Raw genomic sequence first — 21095 nt, 5'->3', positions numbered from 1 at the left:
CTAAAGAAAAACCAGATTGTTTTACCCACAATCTCTACCTTAGAGTCTCATCAAAATCCCTCACTCTCTTCCTCTCCATTGTCAAATCCTTGAGAGGCCTTTATACCAAACTTGGTTCTCACCATTATCATCTCTGTGAGACAGTCGTTTGGAGTTCTGGGAAGCAGTTAGGAAGGAGCCAATATTCATTGGTTGATGCTACGGTGTAGTAGCGGAATCCGGAAAGCTAGAAAAGAAAAAGGTTCGGCGCAACCTCGTTGGAGCAAGAAGCTTGGAGGGCTTAGGTGCATTGGGTAGATTAGGCTTGGAGGGTCTATTGCTGTCCTTGTATCCCAACTGTATTTTCTAGTGGATTGATTACCGCTTGGAGGGCGGCGGAGAGGTTTTTCGCCGAGGTCTTCGGTTTCCTCTTCGATAACATATCTGGTGTTATCGCTGTGTTTGCATCTTCCTTCCTCTCTATCTCTGCCTTTACATTATCTGCTGTGGTTTATTTTTGTTGTGGCTTAGATAGTTGTTTAGTCAATACCATGTTATAGCATATGTTAAGTTTCCGCACACTATTGTTTAACATATTGCGTGTGTTGATTAAATTGGTTTTTGGGGGTCTAAACGTTCAAAAGTGTTTTTGTACACGTTTTTGAACTTTCAATTGGTATCAGAGCGGGTACACATCTGTTTGGTTTTATTACCATTGTGTGATCCTTGACTCCCTTTCTTTTTGAGATGGATAGGTCTCAATCCCTTAATGCACCTCCATATTTTGATGGAAGTAACTATGCATTTTGGAAGGTTCGTATGAGAGCCTTTTTATGCTCCATTGATGAATCCGTGTGGGATGCTGTTGAGATGGGTTGGACCAAACCTGAAGCAGCCAAATCCACATGGGATAAGGCAGCACTTACTGCATCTAATGCTAACAGTAAAGCACTAAATGCTATTTTCTGTGGTGTGTCTCCAGATGAATTTCACAGGATTTCTCACATTATTATTGCCAAAGATGCATGGGAGATTCTGGAAACAACTTATGAAGGCACGAAGAAGGTGAAAGATACCAAGTTACAAATGCTGACCACTCGGTTTGAGGAGCTCAAGATGAGTGAGGATGAGTCTTTCGACTCGTTCTATGGGAAGTTAAATGAAGTAGTTGTCAGCAAGTTTAACTTGGGGGAGAAGATGGAGGATTCCAAGATTGTAAGGAAGATCCTTCGATCATTGCCGGAAAGCTTCCGTGCCAAAGTAACAGCCATTGAAGAGAGCAAGGATCTTGACGACATCAAGGTTCAAGAGCTGGTTGGTTCTCTACAAACCTATGAAATGTCGCTGCCAAATCAACGGAAGGGTAAATCCATTGCTCTAAAGACTGTTAATGAAAAGGTGGAAGATCAAGGCTCTTCGGGAGAAGATATGGTGGACAAGGATGTAGCCTATCTTGTTAAAAATTTCAAGAAGTTTTTGAAATTCAAAAACAATGGAAAATTTGATGATAAGAGAAATTTCCAAAATTCTGGAAGGGAGAAGAGGGATTTCAAGAGGAAAGATGGAAAAGAATCCCAATCCACACAAGGTGTTACTTGTTTTGAATGCAACGGGCATGGACACTTCAAGAGGGAATGTCCTAACTATTTGAAATCAAAAGGCAAGGTGTACGCCACGACTTTGAGTGATTCAGATTCGTCCGACTCAGAATCTGAGGAGAGCTGTGATGGAGAAGGGAACTACTCAGCTTTCATGACTATTGCTCATGTTGAGTCTTCGGATGAATTAAATTTGCTTGTTCAAGAACTTGGAGAACATAGTGAGGATGACTCACTAGGAATTGTTGAAGAATCGGAAGCTGAAGAAGAAGAAAGCACAGCTACTCTTCAAGAAAATTACAACTCACTTTTGGAGAAATCTGGTGAATACACAAGGGTAGCCAAGGCTGCTGTAAGAAAGATGAAGAAGGCTGAGGAGGACTACAAAAGTCTCCTAATCCGATATAGGGAGGCCAAATGCGAGATTGAAACTTTGAATGGTGAGCTCTCCGAAGCTTACACTAAAGTTAGATTTCTTGAAAGTGAGGTTGTTCAAGCAAATGCAAAAATAGAGAGGGTCACCACCAAGAAGCTTGATGATGTTATATCATCTCAAAAGAGCTTCTCAGACAAATCCGGACTGGGATATACCGGAGGAAGTAGCTCAACTGGAAATATCACCAAAGAAGTGAAGTTTGTGAAGTCCAAAGATCCAGTTGTAGCTGACTCTACGAGTGTGAACCTTGAGGTGGAGAAAAAGAAGAATGTGGTGGACCAACGGATGCTGAATCATCGGAATCAGTCTATGGGCAGGTCCGAGTCTCGTGCCAAGTCACGTCCACGACCACAAAGAGGTCCTAGAGGAACGTATGTGTGCCATTACTGTGGACTTCAAGGGCACACTCGACCAAATTGCCAAAAGCTGAGGGCAATGAACAGTGCTACTCCTCAAAGGTCAGGAGGACCAAGAGTTGATAGGAGAACTTGGGCAGGGGATCAACCTAGAGAGCAAAACGGAGATCCCGGAATGATGAACGTGATGAAGATGATTGGTGCATTCACCAACTGCTTGGAAAGCTTCTCACGAAGGTTTGAAAGCCCTAACTCCCGTACCCAATCCTTTAAGGAAATCACCCCAAACGCAAGTGACGTGTGGGTGAAAAGGGGTACTCATGCATAAGCATTACAACATGTCCATGCATTAATACTTCCTATGCTTTGTGAATATGTTTGTTTGGTATGCTTGTTGTGTTTGTTTTTGGTTGTTTGTTTGTGGATATTTCTTAACTGTGTTTTATCATTCTTTTTGTTTCTTAAGTCAAAAATCCAAAAATTACATAAACATTTGAAAATCAAAAGGGCTTGATTGACTTGGTTGAGTTTTTGTCTTAAAACTCGTTTTGCCGTGTACCTTTGTGCTAATGGCTTTGTGCATTTTCGAACATTACTTGTTTTCATGCACTCATATCACTATGGGAAAAATCTTGAAATCTATGTGATTGTTGTAAATAGATCTTCAAACTTGTCATGAATGATTGGTGAATGGTTATGTTGATCTTGAAACATGCATAGACTTGTGTCTATATCTCTTCCCATTTTTTATTTTTTTTTGCTAAAAAGAGCTCACTATATGTAAATCTCCAAATGAAAAGAGATATTGAGCTGCAAAAGCCAGTCGCACATTCTAGTATTTGACTAGGAAAAAGGGTAAGCGACCTTATATCAAAAGTGAAATTTCTTTCAAAAAGGCCAAAGGCCTGTTCTTCAAAGAAAAATGTTGTCTATACCTCTCACAATGAGAGATGATTGCCTCAAAAGATCAAATGGTATGGCTGAAAGTGGAGTCAAATGAAAGGCTCCAAGTTATGTTATCAAGTTGTGTGGGAAGTCATATATTCATATTTCTATAATTGAGATTGGTCACATGATCTAGTGCTAATTGTGTATGCCTTGGTTGAATTGATCATTGAAGCTTCACATTAGACAAAGGACTATTTCATTGTTGATATCCACACACAACACACAAGTTTATGTTTGATAAATGCCATATTCATTTGTGTGATTGTACTTGATAAAATGTGTTTTCACATACTCAATCTTTGTTACTTCAAGCACAAAAATTTTTTTGAGTGTATTAGGTGTTTTTGGAAAGTATTTTGCTGAAAAATCTGAAAATTTCAAAAATACAGTTTTACCCTGTTTTGGCGGCTCAGTCGCGGGTGTGTCAAGTCGCGTGCCTCAGTCGCATCTTCGCTGGTCAGTTTTGGCGACTTGTTCGCGAGTGGAAGGTCCAGTCGCGAGATTCACTCAGAGATTTTCGCGGCTCAGCTCGCGACTCACTCGCGGGTAGACCTTCCAGTCGCGAAAAACACTTAGAAAAATTTTTCAAAATTTTCCTCTTGAGTACTTTGGCGGCTTGAGCTGGCGACTGTGTGGCGACTTGAACCAGTCGCGAAAATCGCGTGTTTTGCAGAAACAGGAGCAGTTTTTAAATTTTTTCAGTGTTTCCCTCGAATTTTTGTGACTGTTCATCTTCTCTCTAAACACTCTCCCTCCCAAACTCTCCGTGCTCCCTTTTCCAATTTCTTGTGTTGCATCCTTACAGCCCAAAATCGTCGAGTTCCAGGTATGGGTTTTCTGATTTTCACTCTTTTCTACTTGATTTTGTGCTTTTACCCTTGATTTTTCACATTTGATTGTGTTTTTGAAATGGGTTTGTGTTTCGGTCTCTGCTTTTTGTTCTTGCTTAGCTTGTGGTTTCTGTTGTTATAGTTTGTGTTAATGATAGTCTTTGTCCTATTGCTCTTGTGCTTAGCTAAGTATTCCTTTCATTTCATTCTGAACTATGAGCTGTTGAGATGTTACTTTTGGTTCTGTTGAAACTGTGTGTTTTTTCCTTTGCAAGATGTGCATGTGTGTTAATCTGTGGGACGATTCTGTTAGGCTCAATGTTTTGTGTGTATGTCATATCATTTTCCATAATCTGCCTCAATGTCATTTATTTGCCTTCAGGATAGCTTCACCATGTTGTACATGTGTTTCCTATCCTAGGATTAGTTTACCTATATGGTTGAACTAAATTGCTTGCTGGTTAAGTGTTTGAAGTTCACTTGTTTGATTGATATCTTTCTCTGTTAAATACATGGTACTGACTGATTGTGCACATATATTGTTATATGTTGTTGTGGCCTTTTCTGATTGTTCACAGATGGCTCCTTCACCTCAGAAGAAGAAATCTACTGCGAAGAAGGCTGACAAAAGACTTAAGATGGATCCTAGATTGTTTAGGTCAGTTCATCATTTTGAGAGATACAAGGATAACTTCTTGAATGCAGGAATCATTCAAGAGAGATTTGTGGATTTGGATGATTTAAGACAAACTTTTATTCCCAGTTGTTTTGAAGGAAGAGGATGGGACAAACTTTTAAGTGATTTCCCTTTGGTGTGTGAACCTCTGATTAGAGAATTTTATTCAAATGCTGTGATAAAGGAGAATGAGTTAAATTGCTGGGTTAGAGGGAAAGAATTCATCTTGGATGCACATGTCATAGATGATGTACTAGGGCTTGAGGGTTTGGAGGATGAGGAGTTTGTCAATTTCAAGGATAGGAGTGTCTCTATTGAAACAGTTCAACAGAGAATAGGTGGGCAGAGAGAAGGGAAGTGTTTGAATACCACTGCCTTTCCAGTGGACATGAGGGTTCTAACCATAATAATGATGTTTAACCTTTATCCTATTAGGAAGTTGACCACAATCAATTGTGCTAGAGCAATTTTTCTGATGGATCTCAAAGAGAAGAACTTCATAGATATAAGTTCCCACATCTTTGACATCATTGTGGATGAGACAAGAACAACATCTAGGCCAAAACTGATCTTTCCCAGCCTCCTAATGAGGATATTTCGAAGGAAGGGTGTTCAAATTCCTCAAGACATCAGTCACATGTCCACACCCTCTGCAATCAACAAACTTACCTGCAAAAGGATCAGTGTTAGGCTTCCAGGAGAAGAAGATGAAGGTGATGAAGGAGAGGAAGTCCCAATGGAGACTGATGCAGAGGCAGCAGGGCATGCATCCACCTCAACACCAAGGAGGAGTGGCAAGAGGTCCAGAGCTTCAACTTCTGCAGCTGCACCTCCAGATGCTTTCCAGATCATTCTGGAAAGGCTTGATGGGATCAGGGCAGTCCAGACTGAGCATTCTGACAGAATGAGAGCCATGCAAGACCAGATTGATGTTTTGGCTGCTACACTTGACAGCTTCACAACTCAGCATGACCAGTGACCCTTTGGCCATTCCATGTCAAAAAGGGGGAGAAAGTTCATTGATAATTGAAGCAGAAAAGCAGCTCTTGAGGGGGAGTAATTTGTTGAGGGGGAGTAATTAGTGTTTTTATGGTTTTTATGTTTTTAATACACTGGGTTTTGGTGTATAACTGTTTCTAACTCTCCTCATATACCCTTGGATAAACTTTTATATATGTTTGTTGATGTTATTCAGGTATTTGTTGGTTTGTACCCATATGCTTTTGTAAGCTTTGAGGGTTTATGTTTTATGCATAGTTTGTAGGCCTTGTGGTATGTACCATGCTTAAGTGCAGCCTTTATGCTATGTGAAATCAGTATTTTAAATCTAAATGTTCAGCATTGTGGTTTATATACTGTCACTCTTGTGCCCTTGTAGGATTGTTCCTAGATGCATATGCCTTGTGTGCTATGCATTGGTTGAGTGTTGAGCATACAAGTGTCTTGCCTTGTGCTTGTTAACTTGTATGTCTTTGTGTTCATTCCAAGTGTGAATGAACACTGTGATCACTACCTTGTGGTGTTCACTTGGTTGATCAAGCCATGGTTTGTTCATTAACTCCATCTTATGCTTGATCTCTTTTTGCCTGTTTCATATGCATTAATAATTTTCTGCTTACAATGATCATGGTGTATTGTTGTGTTTCAGGAGTTTATGTTCATATGATTCAAGTGCTTCACAGCTTCTAGAATTAGGTGTGAGTGAGTTTTGATCAACTGTTCCCAACTCACATGTTAAGTCTAGAGTCTGTTTTAGGGTTTTGTCACGGAATAGCCAAAGGGGGAGATTGTAAGGTTGAATTTATTCAACCATCTAATTGGTTTTATTCCGTGCCAAATTTGCTTGTAATTCAGCATTTAGTAACCCTGTATTTAGGTGGGATTGTTGTAAGGGTAGTGAGTGAGATAGTGTGAAGATTGCTCAAGAGTGTGCAAGAAAACAGAGAGTCGCGGCTGGGACTCGCGACTGGACTCGCGGCTTCAACCCGCCAGAATCTGCACACGTGCCAAGCATGCTGGAAGATGAACAGTCATGCTAGCTGGAGCACTACAGGACAAAACAGGACAACTGGCCATACGGTTAACTCGCGACTGGAACTCGCGACTTAGTCAAGCCGCGAGGTCAAGCCGCGAGCCACCCCTGTTTTGGAAAAAAAAAACCTGACGTTTCGCATTCCACTCCTCTTCAGTATAAATACCCTTTTAACCCACGATTGAAAGAGAGCTTCCAGAGAGAATTTTGAGAGAGAAACCCTAAAGAAAAACCAGATTGTTTTACCCACAATCTCTACCTTAGAGTCTCATCAAAATCCCTCACTCTCTTCCTCTCCATTGTCAAATCCTTGAGAGGCCTTTATACCAAACCTGGTTCTCACCATTATCATCTCTGTGAGACAGTCGTTTGGAGTTCTGGGAAGCAGTTAGGAAGGAGCCAATATTCATTGGTTGATGCTACGGTGTAGTAGCGGAATCCGGAAAGCTAGAAAAGAAAAAGGTTCGGCGCAACCTCGTTGGAGCAAGAAGCTTGGAGGGCTTAGGTGCATTGGGTAGATTAGGCTTGGAGGGTCTATTGCTGTCCTTGTATCCCAACTGTATTTTCTAGTGGATTGATTACCGCTTGGAGGGCGGCGGAGAGGTTTTTCGCCGAGGTCTTCGGTTTCCTCTTCGATAACATATCTGGTGTTATCGCTGTGTTTGCATCTTCCTTCCTCTCTATCTCTGCCTTTACATTATCTGCTGTGGTTTATTTTTGTTGTGGCTTAGATAGTTGTTTAGTCAATACCATGTTATAGCATATGTTAAGTTTCCGCACACTATTGTTTAACATATTGCGTGTGTTGATTAAATTGGTTTTTGGGGGTCTAAACGTTCAAAAGTGTTTTTGTACACGTTTTTGAACTTTCAGTTACAACTCTTCAATATGATTTTAAATATTTCATCAACTTTAATATATATCAATTGTAGATATTTGACTTTTGTTTGACAATATAATATTATGCCACTTAAGTTCTTGGGACCACACAAATACAAGTTGACCGTGTTCAAACTTGATCAAACTTTTAAAAAAGTGCTTGGAAATATTTAGTTAGACAAAAATGTGTAAAATTTAGCGTTTGCATTAAATTTTTTTTACTTAATTAGTTTAACTACTGTTGGGTTAAAATGAATTGATCACTTACAATTAATTAATTACCCAAGTTAATTAATTAGGTTTAATTACATGCAATAGCGTGGTAGCAAAAACAAATCACCAATTATACTAAATGTAATGGAAAATAAATTTGATACAACTGATTTGTTTACGAATGAGGAAAATCACTAAGGCAAAACCTTACCAACTAATTTTAAGGTCATCACTCCCAAGAATCCATTATTATCAATCACAAGCGATTACAAGTATAAGGAATCTTACCAAACCCTTTGGCCTATCCCTAAATACCAACCTACAGTTGAACCCTTATCCCAATATACAATTGGACTTGTATTGTAGCGACATTCTTTCCATTCAATGCACGAATCTCAATACGTGACTAACCAATAATGCATGGATCCCAATATGTGACTAACTCTTTTGCACGAATCTCAGTACGTGACTAACTCCACAGCAACCATTTAATTGATGTAGTTGATTTGCAACAACTTCACATAAAAACACCAATAAGATCTTCAATGATGGTGTGAGAGACTTTGCTTGGTTACAGAACCCAAAGGCGTACAAGGAATGCAGCAAAAACTCTTTCTTCTATTGGAGGAGGCTAGGGTTTCCAAAAAAAAACCTTATGAAGCTTTCTAGGGTTAGGTTTTTCTTTTTCCACCTCCTTGTTTAAATAGGAGCTCAATGGACTCTCCTATTCCAAATAGGTATACACAAACCTTGGGTTTTCCTAGTCCAATAATGATTATACAAACCCATAAACAAATAGTCTTTTAGAATAATCACGTTGCTGGCTATAGTCTGAATCCTGTAAGCTCGATAGATTGAGACATGTGTCGAGCTTTAATGAATCTCGATAGATCAAGCTTCTGTCGAGGAGGTATCGAGACCTGCAGATTGCACTTTTCTTGAGCAGTTCTTGAGTAATCTTCATGTCTTCAATATAACCACTTGTAATGATCATCTTGAACCTACTTAGATTTACCCAAATTTAAGTAAAATGCGTTTTGTTAAAGGATATGTCAATTACATAAAAATATGTCCCTTACAACTACAATCAACCTAGGTTAAAGATTGGTCAACAAGGGCATTTTGGTCATTTTCACCTCAAACATGAAAAGTGGGGTAATCTAATATCTAATTGGGACAAATTCCAACATTTTTAGCATTCCCTAAATAATGGGATCAAAATGGTAGTTTTGTAATTTTTTGTGTAAAAAATGGGATTTTGGAACCCAAAATTAGGCGGATAAAATAAAGTATCTTTTTCTTTATTTATTTTTTTTTTTTTTTGAGAAACGATAAAATACATTATCTTTGTTTTTTTTCACCCACTAACCCTATCTCTTTAAAGTTTCTCCTAAAATTAAGATAACATTTGGAATACAATCTTGGAGAAAAGGTGAAATACTGCTTGTCTAAAGCATTGGTTTTTTTTTTTTTTTTTTTTTTTAATTCTTTTATTCTAATTGCATGTACTTTGTGTAGATTAATACATGGCCGATATGAATACGCCCAACAAAACACAACCTCATGGAAAAGCCATCACAGCTTCCATGACCATTTGGATGTTTAATAACACACTTGGCATTGCAACTATTGTCACTTATTCCAAAACCATTAATACATAATTTTCAGGGAAATTTAGCTGGAGGACATTTGTAATAACATTCACACACATTTGCACCTCCAATAAAGACGCAAGCTGCTTGACCATAGTAATGATTGTCCCTGCAGGCTTGACTACAACCTGCATTGGTTGTACATCTACCCAAACCAGCAGTACATAGAGGATAAGAAGCAGGGTACCAGACACAACATCACAGCCCACATTATCATTACATATATAAACCATTTTGGACCTTTCAATTTTGCATTAAATATTCATCATAATACTATTATTTCTAAATGTGTAATACAATTTAGGGGCCGAGCTTTTACGTGATGGCAAGTGTCTTCCATCGAAAGGGACTCATTATAGATTAAAGTTCGAGAACCAACCTTTCTGAAGAAAAAAAAAATGCGGTAAAACTGTCAACCTTGATATCTTCCAAGTTGTCATTTGCCATTATTAAACTAAGAGATATCCAAGTATTTTATTTTTTATAGTTATTTAAGAGTTTCTTTTATAATGGTTTTACTTATTAGTTTTAATAACATAAAAAATTCTCTATCCGTGTATAAGGAAATACCGAACAAAGTAAAAAACGAACTGATCTCAGAAGGGATATAATGTGTTGAATTGGGCCCATGTGTGGCTTGAATTGCCACAAGCCCAAGTCAAGTCTAAATTCACTTTGCTTTGACCGAATCCTATTTGTAATAGGAAACCTTATTCAGCCGACCTTAATATATATATATATATATATATATATATATATATATATTATATTTCAACTGTAGCCGTGTGCTGTGAGATTAGAGAGAAATTCCAATTAACCTAGTGAGCAGCCGCATGAGAGAAAATAGAGAAAAGAGAGGCAGCCAGCTTCTATTCTTATTTTTTCTGTGAGAGAGTGCTAGGGTGTAATTGGGATTTGGGTTTCTTGAGAGTGTTCTTTGTGCACTATTGTATTTTCCCTGATAATAGTGAAATCCCTGCAACTCTATGGACGTAGGCAAATTGCCGAACCACGTAAATATTGTCTTGTGCGTGTGATTGTTTTCTTTGGCGTGTGTTTTCTCTATTTGTTTTGTTTCTCACAGGTTGGGATTTTGGTATAATTCCCTACAACTGGTATCAGAGCCTAGGGTTAGGTTTGAGTGGGAGCAATGGCAGAGGAAGCAGGAAAGGCGTCTGGAATAGAAAAGTTTGACGGCACAGACTTCGCATATTGGAGGATGCAGATTGAAGATTATCTTTATGGGAGGAAATTGCATCTGCCTCTTTTGGGGACAAAACCTGAGGCTATGAAGGCTGAGGAATGGGCTCTTCTTGATAGACAGGTACTAGGAGTTATCAGGTTAACTCTATCTAGGTCTGTTGCACACAATGTTGTAAAGGAGAAGATCACAGCAGATCTGATGAAGGCTTTGTCTGGTATGTATGAAAAGCCGTCAGCAAACAATAAAGTGCACTTGATGAAGAAATTGTTCAATCTGAAGATGGCAGAGAATGCATCAGTAGCACAACATCTGAATGAATTTAACACTATCACAAATCAATTATCATCTGTAGAAATTGATTTTGATGATGAGATCCGTGCACTGATCGGTTTGGCTTCTTTGCCAAACAGTTGGGAGGCAATGAGGATGGCAGTAAGTAATTCTACAGGAAAGGAAAAACTCAAGTACAATGATATACGAGATTTAATTTTGGCTGAGAAGATTCGCAGAAGAGATGCAGGTGAAACCTCAAGATCTAGTTTTGCCCTAAACCTTAAGACAAGAGGCAGAGGTAATAACAGAAATTCAAATCAGGGCAAATCAAAATCTAGAAATTCTAATCAGAACAGAAATAAATCTAGATCAGGCCAACAAGTACAATGCTGGAATTGTGGGAAAACAGGTCACTTTAGGAATCAATGCAAAAGTCCTAAGAAGAAGAATGAAGATGATTCTACTAATGCTGTAACAGAAAAGGTACAAGATGCATTACTTCTTGCAGTAGACAGTCCACTTGATGATTGGGTTTTGGATTCAGGAGCTTCGTTTCATACCACTTCACACTGAGAAATCATACAGAATTATGTTGCAGGTGATTTTGGTAAGGTGTATTTGGCTGATGGTTCAACCTTGGATGTTGTTGGTATGGGAGATGTCCGAATATTGTTGCCCAATGGGTCTGTTTGGTTACTGGAGAAGGTTCGACATATTCCTGACTTGAAGAGGAATCTGATTTCTGTTGGACAACTTGATGATGAAGGGCATGCAATTCTATTTGTTGGTGGTACTTGGAAGGTTACAAAGGGAGCTAGGGTATTGGCTCGTGAAAAGAAAACTGGTACTTTGTACATGACCTCAAGTCCAAGAGACACAATTGCAGTTGCTGATGCAAGTACTGATACAAGTCTATGGCACCGTAGACTTGGTCACATAAGTGAGAAAGGGATGAAGATGTTGCTGTCAAAAGGAAAACTACCAGAATTGAAGTCCATTGATTTTGACATGTGTGAAAGTTGCATCTTAGGAAAGCAGAAAAAAGTAAGCTTCTTGAAAACTGGCAGGACACCAAAGGCTGGAAAATTGGAGTTAGTACACACTGATTTGTGGGGGCCTTCTCCGGTTGCATCCCTTGGAGGTTCAAGGTACTACATCACTTTCATTGATGACTCAAGCAGAAAGGTATGGGTTTATTTTCTGAAAAATAAATCTGATGTATTTGAAACCTTTAAGAAGTGGAAGGCCATGGTTGAGACATAAACAAGTTTGAAAGTAAAATGTTTGAGGTCAGATAATGGAGGAGAGTACATAGATGGAGGGTTCAGTGAGTATTGTGCTGCACAGGGAATTAGGATGGAGAAGACCATTCCTGGGACACCACAGCAGAATGGTGTGGCTGAGCACATGAACAGAACTCTCAATGAGCGTGCTAGGAGTATGAGGTTGCATGCTGGACTACCAAAAACTTTTTGAGCTGATGCTGTTAGCACTGCAGCTTACCTGATAAACCGAGGACCTTCAGTTCCCATGGAGTTCAGACTTCTTGAGGAGGTTTGGAGCAGTAAAGAGGTAAAGTTTTCACACTTAAAAGTTTTTGGTTGTGTTTCTTATGTTCATATTGATTCTGATGCTCGTAGTAAACTTAATGCAAAGTCTAAAAAATGTTTTTTCATTGGCTATGGTGATGAGAAATTTGGCTATAGGTTTTGGGATGAACAAAACAGGAAAATCATCAGAAGTAGAAATGTGATATTTAATGAACAGGTTATGTATAAGGACAGGTCAATTGTAGTGTCAAATGTTACAGAGATAGATCAGAAGAAATCTGTGTTTGTCAACTTAGATGAATTGACTGAAGGTACTGTCCAAAAGGGGGTGAAGAAGATAAAGAGAATGTAAATTCACAGGTAGATCTGAGTACACCTGTAGCTGAAGTCTGCAGATCTTTTAGAAACATTAGACCTCCACAACGTTATTCACCCACTCTAAATTATCTCCTGTTGACTGATGGTGGTGAGCCAGAGTGTTATGATGAAGTCTTGCAAGATGAGAACTCAAGCAAGTGGGAGTTAGCCATGAAAGATGAGATGAATTCCTTGTTGGGGAATTAGACATGGGAACTGACTGAATTGCCAGTAGGAAAGCTTTGCACAACAAGTGGGTATACAGAATAAAGAATGAGCATGATGGTAGTGAACATTACAAGATCAGATTAGTTGTTAAAGGGTTCCAGCAGAAGGAAGGCATTGACTACACAGAGATATTTTCCCCAGTTGTGAAGATGTCAACAATCAGACTGGTACTGGGAATGGTGGCTGCAGAAAACTTACATCTTGAGCAGTTAGATGTGAAGACAACATTCCTTCATGGTGACTTGGAGGAAGACCTTTACATGATTTAGCCAGAAGGGTTCATTGCTCAAGGACAAGAGAATTTAGTCTGCAAACTGAGAAAGAGCTTGTATGGCCTAAAACAAGCTCCTAGACATTGGTACAAGAAATTTGACAGTATTATGCATAGAATTGGGTTCAAGAGATGTGAAGCTGATCACTGTTGCTATGTTAAGTTTTTTGACAATTCTTACATCATATTACTGTTGTATGTGGATGATATGCTTATTGCAGGGTCTAGCATTGAGGAGATTAATAATCTGAAGAAGCAATTGTCCAAACAGTTTGCAATGAAGGATTTAGGAGCTGCAAAGCAAATCCTTGGTATGAGAATCATTAGAGACAAGGCTAATGGTACATTGAAGTTTTTGCAGTCAGAGTATGTGAAGAAAGTTCTCAGCAGGTTCAACATGAATGAAGCTAAACCAGTGAGCACACCCTTGGGTAGTCATTTCAAACTAAACAAAGAACAGTCACCGAAGACAGAAGAAGAAAGGGACCACATGAGCAAGGTGCCCTATGCCTCAGCTATTGGCAGCTTAATGTATGCTATGGTGTGTACAAGGCCAGACATTGCACATGTAGTGGGAGTTGTGAGCAGATTCATGAGTAGGCCTGGAAAGCAACATTGGGAGGCAGTCAAGTGGATGGGTTCATCAGATACATGTCTTTGCTTCACAGGTGCAAGTTTGAAACTGCAGGGTTATGTAGATGCTGATTTTGCTGGTGATATTGATAGTAGAAAGAGTACTACAGGGTTTGTTTTCACTCTGGGTGGTACAACTATATCATGGGCTTCAAATCTGCAAAAGATTGTTACTTTGTCTACTACAGAAACTGAGTATGTTGCAGCAACTGAAGCTGGAAAGGAGATGATTTGGCTACATGGTTTCTTAGATGAATTGGGTAAGAAGCAGGAGATGGGCATTCTACATAGTGACAGTCAGAGTGCAATATTTCTTGCCAAAATTTTGGCTTTTCATTTAAAGTCGAAGCACATACAGACAAAATACCACTTTATCCGTTACCTTGTTAAAGATAAGCTGGTAATGCTTGAGAAGATTTGTGGATCTAAGAACCCGGCAGACATGTTGACTAAGGGTGTCACTATTGAGAAGTTGAAGCTGTGCGCAGCGTCAATTGGTCTTCTAGCTTGAGAACAGGAGGATGAGTTGCAGGGATAAGGGATTGTGTTATGGAGGATTGTGGTTGATGTTTGCAGCTTGTGAGCCCTTAAGGGCTAAGGTGGAGCTGATGGAGGAGTTTGCTAGTGTAGCTTGATCAATTCAAGCCAAGGTGGAGATTTGTTGAATTGGGCCCGTGTGTGGCTTGAATTGCCACAAGCCCAAGTCAAGTCTAAATTCACTTTGCTTTGACCGAATCCTATTTGTAACAGGAAACCTTATTCAGCCGACCTTAATATATATATATATATATATATATATATATTATATTTCAACTGTAGCTGTGTGCTGTGAGATTAGAGAGAAATTCCAATTAACCTAGTGAGCAGCCGCATGAGAGAAAATAGAGAAAAGAGAGGCAGCCAGCTTTTATTCTTATTTTTTCTGTGAGAGAGTGCTAGGGTGTAATTGGGATTTGGGTTTCTTGAGAGTGTTCTTTGTGCACTATTGTATTTTCCCTGATAATAGTGAAATCCCTGCAACTCCGTGGACGTAGGCAAATTGCCGAACCACGTAAATATTGTCGTGTGCGTGTAATTGTTTTCTTTGGCGTGTGTTTTCTTTATTTGTTTTGTTTCTCACAGGTTGGGATTTGGTATAATTCCCTACATAATGAAATTCTTTGATTGGTTCTTTCAAAGAACCTTCTATTTGGACTAATGGGGACGACAAACAAACAATTCTATTTTATTTTAAAAATTTTATAAAAAATCTAATTCATATTGGAAAAATATTTTACTAGAGTTTAATTCAAAGAGAACTAGTAAAAATTAAAAGACGGTCTCCACAACAAAAAAAAAAAAAAAAAAAAGACAAAGGCATTGTTAGGTGTTTTCACTTAACCCCTGGACAAAATTGGCCTTTGCCCCTTTCTATCAAACAATCCAACATTTTGTCCCATTTTCCAAAGTAATTAGGGATATGCCCCTCTTTTGAAACTCGATTTTCTCAAAATCAAGTTAAGCCCTATAGTGGCGTTTTAAGGAATATATAGTAACGTTTTAAGGAGCCTATAGTAGCATTTTGGAACTCGAGCTCCTTAAACTCGAGTTATAGGTAAAAAAAACAAAAACTTGCATGGAACTTGAGTTCATGGAGCTCGAGTTCCAAAACGCCATTATAAGTCCCTAAAACGTCACTATAGACTCCTTAAAACGCCACTATAGGGCTCCTAAATTATTATTTTTTTTTAAACTCAATTTTGAGATTGAATGCAAGATTGCCTAAGGTTTCTGGGAAAAGACAATTAATACTGCAAGTTTCATTATTAATAGATCTCCATCATCAATCATTGATTTCAAGATTCCAGAAGAGGTTTGGATAGGTAGACTAGTTGATTATTTGAGTCTAAAAATCTTTGGTTGTCCAGCTTATGTGCATGTACAGAGTAGAGAGCATTATAAATTGGATTCGAAGTCAAGAAAATGCGTATTGGGCTTGTGTGGCTTGATTGCCAAGCCCAATTTAAGCCAAGGTGGAGATTTGTTGATATTGGGCTTGTGTGGCTTGATTGCCAAGCCCAATTCGGTCATCTAAACCAAAATAAGTTGTAATAGGAAACCTCACTAGCCAACTTTAACATAGCAATATATATATATATATATATATATTGTATTAAGTGCAGCCGTGTGTGTAGACAATTCCAATAACCTAGTAGGTATAGCCGCATAAGAAAATAGAGAAAAAAGAGAGACAGTCAGCTTCTATTTTTATTGTTTCTTTTGTGAGAGAGTGCTAGGGTGTAATTGGGATTTAGGTTTCTTGAGGGTATTCTTGTGCACTATTGTATCTCCCTATTTTTATAGTGAAACTTCATCGTCGTTGCCGTGGAGGTAGGCAGTTTGCCAAACCACGTAAATTCTTGTGTTCTTTGTGTGTGCTTGTTATTTAATTTCTGCTTATTTACTGTTATTGATTTCAGTCCTAGGGTGCTATTTGCACAACAATAGTTTTATATAAATTGTTACCCATTTACTTTAATGTTTTTCCTCATTCCCCTTTATTTTAATGTCATCCCATTTACCACCGCACACCCTTGGTGTAGTGGTCACTCCACAAGTATAAATGCTTGTGGGGTGTGGGGGGGCAAAGGCCGGGGTTCAAGTCTCTAGGAGGGAGTTTCACACACATATACACTTAGATTAGGTTAGAGTAGAAATTCTATCTTATATCAAAAAAAATAAAAAATGTCATCCCATTTACTTAATGGTCATTCCCCATCCCCTTTACTTTATTGTCATCACATTAACATTTTGCTTATCCCCACTCCCCCTTTATTTATTGCACCTTTTATTTCCTTTGCCTCTCTCTCTCTCTCTCTCTCTCACATATATTATTATCTCATCACCTAAGAAAAAAGATTTTCTATCTATTCCTTTTAAATGAGTTTTAAACCTTAAGTAAAGCACAATATGGGTATGTTGTCTTAAGGATGGTTGATGGCTTTGAACTCCAATTTCTTTTTGACTCATAAGGCTTGAAAAATATTAAGGTCTCATTTGGATGGAAGGGGGAGGGGAGGGGAGTAGAGTAAAGTAGAGTAGGCTGAAAATAGGCTAATTTTGGGCCAGTGGCGGCTCTAAGAATTTTATTTAGGGTGGTTACTAAGAAATTTAATTACCACAATATTTTTCTTAGTGCCATTTTTTAAGGAAAAATGAAATTAGAAATTATATTTATTGAACGGGTTGAATAATCTACAAATTTTATCTTTTTATTTTATAATAGGTTTTTTGTTGAATAATTTTTGTGGGGACCAGTCAATCAACAGGCCCATTAAGGTCAGGATCGTTGGGCCTATGGCCCATCCGAGGATGCATATCCGTCCGAGGAGGCCAAGTCAGGTCATAAGGGTGATTACCGAGGGGGGATGGTAGTCAATATCATGAAAGTAGAGTTTCGTATTCGTCCGAGGACGCCATACTCCTCGGCAGTATGCGTCCGAGGACGATCAGGACGCGGTCTTGTTACAACCAAACCTCGTAATTATGTGACCACTGAAGATGGGATAACAGACCAAGGGTAAGAAAGAAAAGGCAAACAAATATCTATAACTACAGTTGCCTCCGCATTAATTACCTCTCAACCAACTCTCTGGCCGCATTAATGTGGAGGTGATACCTGAACAGTAAGGAGGCAGCCTTACAGCTACCCATAGGAAGTTCCAGGAGGTGCTAGATGGGTCAGAAAGAAATCCCCCGAACCCAACCTACATGTGTGTGGTGAGGATGGAACACAGAGGGTGGTATATAAACTGAAAGAAGAACATGCAAAAAAGGGGGGATTGGAACATAAGAGAAAGAAGAAAAGCATAAACAGAGCAGAAAGAACGTAAAAAAGCAAAAGAACTGTATCGATTACGAAAACAAAACGATCGTTGCCCAGCTCTGAGCCTTCAATATACGTAAGGGTGAATCTTTTCATTCCAAAAAAGTTAATCTAGTTCTTAACACCCACGCTCTACAAATTATATTGTTTGGGCCTATTTACGTACGAACCCAGTATCGTTTTGGGTCGTTATAAATCGTGTCCTTACAATTGGCGCCGTCTGTGGGGAGAGCTTGTGTTAACTTAAAGGACTTTCGGTGCAACGTTTCTGATGGAGGAAGTGGGTCCACATCACCACGCGGCGGGACCGCATCAGGAGGATGCCAACCTGCACCAGGCAGAGTCAAGGGGCTCCCCGCATGGTGATCCCCGAAGGAGTCCCGAACGGAGAGAAGGCCATGAGGGGAGTGTACGTACAACTCATACCACCAGAAGCCACTCTCGTGGGAAGAGTCACGTCTCCCACGCAAAGCATGATGGGAATCTGCAACGTGAGATTGCCGATTTGAAGAGAGAGTTACGCCATGCACGGCGGGAGCGCTCCCCACCTTGCTCTGAACCATCATCTGAGGAGTCGGATGGGGCTAGTTATAGGCAGAGATCGAGGACTCCACCAAGCAAGACTTTCTCCTATAAGGAGGAGCATCACCATCGACGTAAGCGTAGAAGTTCACCTAGTAGAGGCTTGGGTAACGATGCCATGAACAAGGCCTTGAGTCAAATTTCCAAGTCACCCTTTACGAAAAACATAGACGATGCGATTCATCCTCGGCGATTCCATCAGCCTACGTTCTCTCTGTATGATGGCCATTCAGACTCAGTAGAACATGTAAGCTATTTCAGCCAGAAGATGACCATCTACTCCAGAGACAAGACTTTGATGTGCAAAGTTTTTCCATCGAGTTTGGGTCCGACGGAGATGAGGTGGTTCAATGGCTTAAGGGCCAATTCTGTGGGATCTTTCAAAACACTGACTCGGGCTTTTGGTGCTCGCTTTATCACATGCAGCAGGACTCCTCGGCCTTTGGGATCTTTGCTGGCTCTGTCTATGCGAGAGGGCGAGACTCTCAAGAATTACTGGGACAGGTACTGGGAAATGTTTAATGAAATAGAAGGAAAGAACGATGGTGTGGCCATAACCACTTTCAAAGCTGGCCTCCCAGCTGATCACGATTTGAGGAAATCCCTGACGGGTAAACCTGTTACCAGTGTGCACCAACTGATGGACAGGATAGATAAGTACAGAAGAGTAGAGGAGGATCAACTTCAGGGAAAAGGGAAGGCCAAGGTGATCCCTCAGGAGAGGAAGGATTTCAGGTCGGACCGTTATAATAGCAGCCGACCCCGGAGGGATTTAGTTAGGCAGTCGGGTTCGGCGGACGCCCAGGTGGTTAATGCAATATTTCGAGAGCCAGTGCAGCAAGTTTTGGAGAAGATAAAGAACGAGCCATTCTTCAAATGGCCGAACAAGATGGCGAGAGAGCCTAGGAAACCTAACCCAAACTTGTACTGTCACTATCATCAGGATCATAGGCACACGACGGATAACTGCAGGAATTTATGGGACCACTTGGAACAGTTGGTCCGTGAAGGGAAATTAAAACAACTCTTGCACCACTCCAGTGGAAGGGCGAGCCAAGCAGGTTCAGAGGTGCGTGGGGACGCTTCATCAAGACTCCCTTTGGGTACGATTAACATTATCTTTGCGGCCCTAGGAAGGACTGGATCTTGCCCCTCTAGGGTATTGTCCGTGTTCCGATCCCCGGCCGAGGATCATTCCCAAGCGTTGAAGAGAGCCAGGGTGCGTGTCCCCCTGATTCTGGGCTTTTCAGATGAGGACATGGTTGGGACCATACAGCCCCATGAGGATGCTTTGGTGGTAACGTTGAGAATTGGCGAGTACGATGTCAGAAAGGTGATGGTTGATCAGGGTAGCGCTGTGGATGTAATGCATCCAGACTTGTACAAGGGGCTGGGTATGAAGCCAGAGGACTTAACAGCCTATAGCTCTCCTCTGGTAAATTTTGAGGGAAGGATGGTCACTCCTAAAGGGCTGATCAGGCTGCCTGTGCAAGCAGGTACGGATGTGGTCGAGGTGGACTTTATTGTCGTAGATGTTTTTTCTCCGTACACGGCTATTATGGGCAGACCTTGGCTTCACACCCTTAAAGCGGTCTCGTCTACTCTGCATCAGAAGGTAAAGTACCCATCCGAAGACCAAGTGTTGGAAATAGTAGGGAGTCAGGCGGCTACTCGGCAGTGCCTAGTAGCGGCTATACAGCATCGGCCAGAAGCAAAAACCTCGGCTACGGCCGACAATGAGTTATAGCAATTAAAGTCCCTAGTATCAAGCTTGGACGTACCAGCCGACGGGGTAGAGTGTGAAGATCTGGAGAGGGTAGTTGTTGCTGGCGATCTGGAAAAATTCTTCCAGGTTGGGGCTAAATTGCCTTTGCCAGAGAAGGCGAGGCTGCTGGAATTCCTCCGAGCCAATGTGGACGTTTTTGCATGGAACCCGTATGAAGCCCCAGGGGTGGACCCGAATTTCATTTGTCATCGACTCAATGTGAATCCCGCCGTTATACCCAGGAGGCAACCTCCTCGACGACCATCGAAGGAACACGCCGAGGCGGTTAGAAGTGAAGTTGCCAAGCTCAAACAGGCTGGGGCTATCAAGGAAGTTTTTTATCATCAATGGTTGGCCAATATTGTGGTAGTAAAAAAGAAAATTGGAAAATGGCGGGTGTGCGTCGACTTCACGGATCTCAATAAGGCTTGTCCCAAGGATCCATTTCCCATGCCAAAGATCGACCAATTGGTGGATGCGACCGTGGGTCACCCTAGGATGAGTTTCTTGGATGCCTTTCAAGGGTATCACCAAATACCGTTGGCTACTGACGATCAGGAAAAGACTGCTTTTGTAACCCCGATTGGGAACTACCATTACAAGGTGATGCCCTTCGGCTTGAAAAACGCTGGATCTACCTACCAACGCATGATGACGAAGATGTTTGAACCGCAACTGGGTAGAAATATTGAAGTTTATATCGATGATATGGTTGTGAAAAGTAAAGTGACGTCCAAACATGTGGAAGACCTCACGAGTATCTTCGGG

The 21095-nt window shown here is 40.4% G+C and overlaps 1 protein-coding gene across 1 annotated transcript; it reads left to right on the top strand.

Moving 5' to 3' along the window:
• The first annotated feature begins 18251 nt into the window (after positions 1 to 18251).
• On the top strand, positions 18252 to 20309 carry LOC126698129 (uncharacterized). Its single transcript, XM_050395146.1, has 2 exons — positions 18252 to 19403; positions 19506 to 20309. The coding sequence occupies exons 1-2, from the start codon at positions 18252 to 18254 to the stop codon at positions 20307 to 20309; spliced, it is 1956 nt and encodes a 651-aa protein (XP_050251103.1).
• Positions 20310 to 21095: the final 786 nt, after the last annotated feature.

This window comes from Quercus robur, chromosome 2 (genome assembly GCF_932294415.1).
Source record: "Quercus robur chromosome 2, dhQueRobu3.1, whole genome shotgun sequence".
Lineage (NCBI taxonomy): Eukaryota > Viridiplantae > Streptophyta > Magnoliopsida > Fagales > Fagaceae > Quercus > Quercus robur.
This window is presented reverse-complemented; position numbering and strand designations above follow the sequence as displayed.

Coding starts and splice junctions, on each gene's coding strand:
- LOC126698129 (XM_050395146.1), top strand. CDS start 18,252: ATGGAGGAAGTGGGTCCACATCACCACGCGGCGGGACCGCATCAGGAG. Junction 19,404..19,505: donor TTCGAGAGCCAGTGCAGCAA/GTTTTGGAGAAG, acceptor CACTATCATCAG/GATCATAGGCACACGACGGA.